This window comes from Rhinopithecus bieti, unplaced genomic scaffold, assembly GCF_001698545.2.
Source record: "Rhinopithecus bieti isolate Rb0 unplaced genomic scaffold, ASM169854v2 scaffold_10017, whole genome shotgun sequence".
Taxonomy (NCBI): Eukaryota; Metazoa; Chordata; class Mammalia; order Primates; family Cercopithecidae; genus Rhinopithecus; species Rhinopithecus bieti.
In genome coordinates this window covers 1,202,197-1,211,244 of record NW_016806314.1, presented here as the reverse complement: position 1 = coordinate 1,211,244, position 9,048 = coordinate 1,202,197, and the positions used below count along the sequence as shown (strand labels likewise).

The following is a 9,048-nucleotide window of genomic DNA, read 5'->3' as shown; positions in this document are numbered from 1 at the left end:
AGGTCAAAGTAGTGCTCTTTCCAGTTACCATGTTGCCTCTGTACAATTTCCCTTCCATGCTGCTTAGTTTATACCGGTTCCCAAAGACACTGTTTCTTCCCTATGGCCTAACTCTTCCGGGTTGGATACCTAGCATCCAGAGTAATTATGTACTACAGATAAGAGAAGGGAAGAAAAATAAATACTGAATTAGGAGAAAAACATCATTTTCTACTTCTCCAGAATTCCATCCTTAAGAGAAACAATTTCAGTTAAGTGTCATAAACCAAAAGAAAGAAATGTAAAGATATTTGGTCCATGCACGAGCAAAGACAAGTAATTTTAATTTATCTATTCTCATAGTTGGCCCACAGTAGGAGTTCATGGAGCTCAGCCTAAGTTAAATACAGATGTTTTTCTAGAATCTCCATGTTCTTTTAAGAGAAACTTTTATATCATCCTTATTTCCAATATAAATAATAATTACTATTTATATTTTACTAAATTTTTATTTGAAATTATTTTAGAATAGTTCCAAAGATAGTACAGCATGTTCCTATATGCTTTTAGCCCATTTTTCTCTAATGTTACCATCTTATTTAACAGGGTACATCTATCAAAACTAGGAAATTAACACTGCTAAATACTACTAGTTAAATTCTAGAGGCTCTATTTGGATTTTTATACTAATGTCCTTTTCTTGTTCCATGGTCTAATAATACATTACATTTAGCTGTCATGTCTCAGTAGCCTCTTCCAATCTGTGACAGTTTCTCAGTGGACACTTCTGAAGAGTCAGGAACTTTATAAAATCTCCCTCAATCTGGGATTGCCTAATGTATTCTCAGAATTACACTGAGTTTATGCATTTGGGGTAAAATACCGCAGAGGTGATATGTCCTTGTTACATCATATCAGGGCTATGTGTTATCAACTTGACTTATTACTGGTAGTGGTAACCTTGATTCTTCGGTTAAGATAACCCATTTCTTAAATAATACTTCTTGCTTATAATGTAATTCATGAGAAGGCTAATGCTACTACACATATGTATTTCATCTAGTGATTTAATGTTGTTTAGGATACTAGTGGCTGACCCTGGACTCTCAACTAATGGAAAAGTATAAGGTTTGGAGCCCCAAGAACTGAGTTCAAATCCTATGTCTACTATTTACTGACTTTAAATAACAATTTCTGTCAGCCTCAATTCCCTCACCTAAAATATGGGGATTATTATCATAGTCACTTCACAGAATTGTTGTAAATATTAATATATGCATTGGCTGGGTACGGTGGCTCACACCTGTAATCCCAGCACTTTGGGAGGCTGAGGTGGGTGGATCACGAAGTCAGGAGTTCAAGACCAGCCTGACCAACATGGTGAAACCCTGTCTCTACTAAAGATACAAAAATTAGCTGGGTGTGGTGGTGCGCACCTGTAATCCCAGCTACTCAGGAGGCTGAGGCAGGATAATCGCTTGAACCCAGGAGGCAGAGGTTGCAGTGAGCTAAGATCGCACCACTGCACTCTGCCTGGGTGACAGAGCAAGACTGTCTCAAAAAAAAAAAAAATATATATATATATATACACACACACACACACACACATTTTATAACCATGAAACACTATACAAATATTAATTATTGCTATTATTTTTCAGCTTTGGGGTTGCTTACTGGGCTTTTTTTGTTCTTACTTTAAAGAAGAACTTTTAGGCCAGGCGCGGTGGCTCACACCTGTAATCCCAGCGCTTTGGGAAGCCGAGTCGGGCAGATCATGAGGTCAGGAGATGGAGACCATCCTGGACAACATGGTGAAACCCCGACTCTACTAAAAATACAAAAATTAGCTGGGTGTGGTGGCAGGCACCTGTAATCCCAGCTACTCAGGAGGCTGAGACAGGAGAATGGCTTGAACCCAGAGGTGGAGATTGCAGTGAGCCGAGATCACACCATTGCACTCCAGCCTGGTGACAGGGCAAGACTCCGTCTCAAAAGAAAGAACTTTCAAGACCGGCCAATATAGGAAGACCCCATCTCCACAAAATTAGAAAAATTATCTAGGCATGGTGGAGCATGCCTTTGGTCCCAGCTACTCTGGAGGCTGAGGTAGGAGGGTCACTTGGGCCTGAGAAGTCAAGGCTTCAGTGAGCCATGACCATGACCAAGCCACTGCACTCTAGCCTGAGCAACAGAGTGAGAACCTGTCTTAAAAATAAAATAAAATAAAAATAATAAAAAATTTTCGTAAATAAGTACCTATATGAAAAAAAAAAACACTGAATCTCAGAAATAAAATGCTGAAGCCACAATTATAAAGTGACAAAAAAGGCTGCCTGGGGGTGCCCAGTCTGTTTTGCACCTCTGTTGATCTATAAATACAACAAAAAGGAAGACTTTGAGACCAGTTAAAGAAATGGTAAATACCACATACACATTTCCAAAAGTTAATCAGATACTGTACCTACTTGAGTCAATGAGGGAAAAGCACAGAATAATTTAACTAAATCACATTTCTATGTCTTTTTTTTTTTTTTGAGACGGAGTCTTGATCCATCGCCCAGGCTGGAGTGCAGTGGCACAATCTCTGCTCACTGCTGCCACTGCCTGCCAGGTTCAAGCAATTCTCCTGCCTCAGCCTCCTGAGCAGCTGGGATTACAGGCACCAGCCACCATACCCAGCTAAACTTTTATATTTTTATTGGAGTTGGGGTTTAACCATGTTGGCCAGGCTGGTCTCAAACTCCTGACCTCAGGTGATCCGCCCACCTCGGCCTCCCAAAGTGCTGGGATTATAGGTGTGAGCCACCACGCCCAGCCATTTCTATGTCTCCTTAAATGATTATGAACTGCTGGAGCACAAGGTTACCATGACTGTTAATATTTAATATCTAACTATAAAGGCTGTATTTCAGTATTTGATGTACTTATCATTATGATGTTAAAAAAGAAAGCACCACTCTCAATATAGTAGAAACTTAACTATGAATTTTTCTTGTAAGCCATGTAGAATATAACCTTCTTGAGGGTAGGGATACCCTTGAATCTGCTTTAGTGAACTAGCCCTCAATAAATACTAGATTTTCATTGGGGTTACTGTGTAATACTTATGTATGCCTTCTGAACTAAGACCCTAAGCTCTGCACTGCCAATTCTGGTTTACCCAACAGGCAGATGAAGCATATGCTTCAGGGCACCAGCAAAACCAGACTGTTAAAAAAAAAAAAAAAAAAAAACAAAAAACTTTGCCAAATAATTTAATAGCTCAGCAAAACCAATGAAGTAGCCATCATGGGAAAAAAATCAGAACTTTGTTGGACTTTTTTACTCCTATTTTGGGGTTCTGTTATTTTCTTTTATTTCTGTATGAGGAAGAGGTGGTAGAACATCAAAATCTTTTCAGTGCTTAGGGCCTCCAAAAATCTTAATACAACTCTGTGTACATCTTAAAGTATCGTAAGTTTTACTTAGTTGTTCAGCAATAAGTACTTTATTTCATGAAAATTATAGCACGTTTACCCATACTTTATGTAATCATACAATTTAAGATTCTTCCTCTTTACAATTTATCTCTAAGCAAGAAACCATAATAAATGCTAGAAGGCAATCCTCATAAATTGGACTAATACCAGTTCTCTCTTATCAGCCAACAGTGCTAATATGTCCTCACACCCCCTGGCTGTATGAAAAGATTACACAGTTCCCAGAGTAATCAAAAGTAAATTATTATTTATTTCTTACTGGTATAAATGGACTCTTAAATGTTTCTATTTGAAACGTCTACATATATGTAAGAAAAAGAGAGTTAATTTCTTTTTTTGTAGTTCTCATTTGATTCACAACTCAAGTTTAGTTATCTAAGAAAAGAGTTCTAGTTTTTTTCTCAACAATTACGTTAAAGAAAACACTGCCAGACTCTTCCCAGTTTCAACTTTCCCTCTACCTACCAGTCAATCTGCTGCTGGATGATTATCCAGATGTTTCTGGTGCGTTTTGTTGCTAACACTCTCAGTGTACTTCAAGAAGGGTACAGACACTGCTCAAGGATCCGCTTGCCAAAGGCCGGTTCTAATTAGATTTGTCATTTTTTGCTTGGTTTCATTTTGACCACTGGGTGCATCATGCAACCGTGTTGGATATTTTAAGAGTATAAAATATAGAAAGCAATAGTTAATTAATCTCACATAGCTAAAAGAAGAAGTTAAAAGTACTGGAAATTGGTGTCGGATGATTAAATAAAGGATTAGGAAGAGAGACCATTCCTTTACATATAGACACCCTCCCCAACCCCACACCCCCAAAACACCAAGCCACTTCTAAGTAGTGAGAGAACTTCGGCAACAAAGAAATGGCTTTGTTAGAAAACACTTCACACGACTTATTTTAAATTTTGCTTTAAATTTAATTGCTTTTCTCCTTTTTCTCTAATAACAGGACTATTTAGCAGTTTCTAGTCCTTGATTAATTAAGGCTTCAGAGTTCATTCTTATCTATGCCATGTCTTAAGTTTTCATAAAATTCAGTCTATACAAGACTTGCTTTTTGTGAGCACTGTGCTTAGTGGCAGTCTGGATTTTTCCCTCCACCCTTGCGGCCACCCCTGCCCACCGCGGCCGTCGGGCGTGGATCTGGCAGGTGCGAGGCCGAGGCCCAGGGCTCAGCGAAGGAGGCCGAGTTTACAGAGCGCGCGCGCCCTAGAGGAGGCAGCAGCAGCCGCAAGCCTGGCCGCCCGAACTTTGCGAGCCTGGCGGGGGAGCACAGACGCTGGCCGACCTGCCCCGCTAGCGCTGGAGAACGACTCCCTTTATGCCAGCTCCCTCTCCGCCTTCCCGCAGCCTACGCTGCGGAGCCTCGAAGACCCTGCCGCCCTCCACAACGTCTTAAATAACAAACCCCTGTCCTCGCGCTCGTAGGAATCGGGGCAGCTGGGGGTTCGCGTCACAGACTCAAGCCCGCCCGCCGGAGAAGGGCAGGCCGGGCTTTGCGGGGCCGAACCCCACTCCAGCTGGGGACAGGCCGCCTAGCCGGCGGGAGGGAGCCGGCGCGAGAGACTTGACGGGAGGAGGTGGAGAGCGGGAGGCGGGAATGAGTGCGCGGGGCCGGGCGGGCGGAGCCTGCTAGACAGCGAGCGCGAGCGCCAGCAGGGCGGAGGGCGGGGCGTGGGCGGTGCCCGGCCTTCCCGCTTCCGCGGCGCTGCAACTCCGCCGAGCCTCCTTAAAACTCTGCCGTTAAAATGGGGCGGGTTTTCAACTCAAAAGCGCTCAATTTTTTTCTTTTCAAAAAAAGCTGATGAGGTCGGAAAAAAGGGAGAAGAAACCGGCACCCTCTCTGAGAGGCAACAGAAGCAGCAATTGTTTCAGCGAAAAAAGCAGCAAGGGAGGGAGTGAAGGAAAAAAGCAAAAAAGGGGGCGACACGCAAGTGCCCGTAGGGGTGAAAGGAGCAGGGACCGGCGATCTAGGGGGGGATCAGCTACAAAAGAAACTGTCACTGGGAGCGGTGCGGCCAGGGAGGAAGCAGTGCTGCCAGACTCGGCTCCAGGGCACAGCTGGCTGGCGGCTGCCCTGTCCGCAGCAAAGGGGCACAGGCCGGGGACCGCAAGAGGTGGCGAAGTGGCACCGGGCGCCGAAGCTGCTGAGCGCTCGCCGAGACGGCGGCGGGTCTGGCTGCGCCCTGGAACTGTGGCGACTCCCCCTACTCAGAACTTGGCCTGCGTTTCCCAGGACTCTCCCCATCTCCGGAGGCTCCCACAAAACCGGGAAAGGAAGGAAAGGACAGCGGCGGCAGCAGCTCAATGAGTACCTACAACAGAAAGCCTGAACGAGCTCGGTCGTAGGCGGGAAGTTCCCGGGGGGGTGCCCAGTACAGCCACAATGCTGCCGCGAGCTGCCCCAGCAGTCCGGACCCCGTAGACGCTTCCCGCATCGCTCTCCTCCTTCCTCAGGCTGCCGGGAGTCCCGGGACCTGGTGGGGCCGGCATGACGGGCTTCTCGGGGGCCCGCCGCACGCCCGGCAGCCTCCGGAGACGCGCGCCGAGCCCGGCTCCCACGGCCTCTGAGGCTCGGCGGGGCTGCGGCTGCCTGGCGGGCGGGCTCCGGAGCTTTCCTGAGCGGCATTAGCCCACGGCTTGGCCCGGACGCGACTAAAGGCTCTTCTGGAGAAGCCCAGAGTACTGGGCAGTCGTTACGACCTGTAACTTGAGGGCCACGGAACTGCTACTCCCTTTCGCCTTTGGCGATCATCTTTTAACCCCCCGGAGCACGTCAGCATCCAGCCACCGCGGCGCTCTCCCAGCAGCCGAGGACCCAAGACTGTCCCTTCGGCGAGACGGATGGAAACCGAGCCCCCTGGAGGACCTGCCCCTGCAGTTCTGCCTCACACGGCTCAAGTCACCACCGTGAACAAGGGTGGGTGAATGCCTTTTCTTCCCCCGAATGTCTTTCCTTCCGCGGTATTTTCTGCCCCGATCTATAGTCCCTTGAGTGTCCACACACACTCCTCACAGAGATCTGTAGCGTAGGTACGTGACAGCTCTGCCTACATCTGACGTCCGGAATCATTACCCAGGAATGTATGTGTGTCTGTGTGTGTCTCTGTGGAGTCGTCAGAATTCTTCATAGGGGTTAAGCTAAAAAAGCGAGGCGAGGAGCCCCTCTCCAATGGCTCAGTTTTGCTGAATAATCACGTGTGAATCGAGGGGCGGGCTTTTGGCAGGCAGATCTTACTAGTATTTACTACCAAGCTCTACTCCAGATTAACCATCCCAGTCCTTCTGTCAGTCTCCGATGCCATCATGCAGCCTGGTTAGGAGCAAAGGAAAGGGGAAAAAGAAAAACGACTAATTCATCTTTTCCTGATCGTCAGGACCCTAAAGAATGGCCGAGCCTTGGGGGAACGAGTTGGCGTCCGCAGCTGCCAGGGGGGACCTAGAGCAACTTACTAATTTGTTGCAAAATAATGTAAACGTCAATGCACAAAATGGATTTGGAAGGACTGCGCTGCAGGTTGGTATTCAGAGAGGTGGGGAAAACAAGTCAATAATGTTGCCTACGTGACCCGGTTTTCTAGATTTACAGCTTTTAAGCTTTCAGGGACATAAAATTTCACTGTTTTTAAACCTAGTTGGTTGCCATATTTTATATCTTTAAGTGGATGCAACTTCTCAAAATGACGTACTTTGAACAAACTCCTCAAATCCAGTAACATCCTTGATATCAAGTGGGGTCCAGATTTGGTCTTAGTTTTTGGAATCTTTTTGTGACGGTGGGGATTTTAGGGTAGTCATTGTAGGGCCGAGGTTTGTTTGTTTTGTTTTGTTTTTAAAGACAGCTCTGTAAACACATTATTATGATTATTATTTGAAATACACTGCTATTAGTGGTTTCACGTACTTTGCCCCCAATAATAGACTTTAACGTTAATTTTCTTGACTACTGGTGAGGGTGTTTTTCCTTCAAATGCTTCAAGTTTTGACAAACGACTTTTCCTCGTTTGGAATGGGTGGCCTGGGCACCGGGACAGGATGTACATTTCACAGTTAATGTAATACCATCCACTCATTCAGGAGTCGGGAGGAATAAAAAGTTGAATTTTCTAATCAGAGCTCAGCTGCAGTGTCTTTGTCTGTACGATTATAACGTGGTGTGCTCTAATTTTCAGTAATTAGATTTACAGGCAACAATTGACACATGTCCAGCTGCCAAGTATTGTACCTGATAATTTTTTTCTTCTTCTGAATGTTATCATGTAACTTAGGTGAAAGGCTTAGAAACAGAAAAAATGACAAAATAGTTTAAAATAGTTAATTTATCAGAGTTCTGATGATGTTCTTATGAGCTATTCTTATTTAGAAATGCAACACTTGAAGCTGTTTTTGAAAACCCAGTGGGGAGAGGGTTTTTAGAGGGCTTTGTTTCGGTTACAAGAATTAAAATTTAAGTGCCAGGAGATATACTAGTAACAAACAAAGTCCATGCAGTCTGTACGTTTTCAATCAGAATACACTGGCCTTGCAAAAATTTCAGTATTAAGGAAGTTTATGCACAGATACTAAATTATTTATCTTGTTATTTCTGCTACATTAAGTAATGATTTTTTTCTTTTTCTACCTAGTAGTTTTGAACAGGTTTAGTGATGATAGCAAAGTAACAAATTTAATATATTGAAAAGCTTCTTTTAGAAAACTCAAAAGATTATATAAACTTCACAAAGCATGAGCTACTTAACCCATGTTCATAATAAGATTTCACAGGATTTTTGACGAACAGGAAGACTGGGAAATTAATAATATTCTTTTAAAAAGTTTTGACAAACATTTTTAATACAACTTTGCAATCTTGTTTATATTAAACATACTTATGAAGATACTAACACCCACTTATTGTGGCTTAGTCCTTGTACATATAACGAAACATACACACAGAAACTAGAGTTTCAAGGTTTGTTTTCATTATGTATAATCCTGACTCTGAAGTTGTGTCATAAGTCAAGAAATAACTTTCTTCAAAACCATTTCCAATATTACTATTATTTTCTGTGAAAAAAGTTGAATTTTATTCTACAATTATGTTTATTTAACTCAGTTTCAAAAGCCTTTTCCACCTTCCTATATTTTTCTATCAGGTTAATATCAAAGGCCTTAATCGTATGTTTGCTTTACAAAGATCCAAGATATCTGTCTCTTATTTTTCTCATTGCAGGTCCTTAAATATGACTAAATCTTTAGAGACAGTTGTGGTGGTATCAATTTTTAATAACCAAAAAGTATGTTTCATTGAAGTTCTTGAAATATAAATTATGTATCACTGTTTACCACTGCTCCAAAGGAAGAGCTAAAAGTCAACAGAGTTTTATCAACAGGGGAGTTTAATATCTTGTCCATCTATATAGTTGGCATTTACAAAATATTACTCATTCCAAATATATTTTATTATGTTATTTAATGTGTGATTAGATTTTTTAAACATTTAAAAAAGATCGACTTTGTATTTTCCATTAGCATTTAATTTCATAAACATTGAGTGTCTATTATATATTTATTATAATTTTAGATTATTATAATATACCTAAAT

At 42.9% G+C, this 9,048-nt stretch overlaps 1 protein-coding gene across 2 annotated transcripts in view; it reads left to right on the top strand.

Moving 5' to 3' along the window:
- The first annotated feature begins 4,413 nt into the window (after positions 1–4,413).
- The window catches only part of CDKN2C (cyclin dependent kinase inhibitor 2C), a 7,241-nt gene continuing 2,606 nt past the window's right edge, over positions 4,414–9,048 (top strand). Inside the window, exons 1-2 of one of the 2 annotated variants that reach the window (XM_017875451.1) lie at positions 4,414–6,384; positions 6,842–6,981. In XM_017875451.1, the coding sequence (XP_017730940.1) occupies positions 6,853–6,981 (129 nt within the window). In that variant the 5' untranslated portion in view covers positions 4,414–6,384; positions 6,842–6,852. Of the gene's footprint in view, positions 6,385–6,432; positions 6,982–9,048 lie in introns of those variants that run through there. The other variant, XM_017875450.1, reaches the window with a different exon arrangement.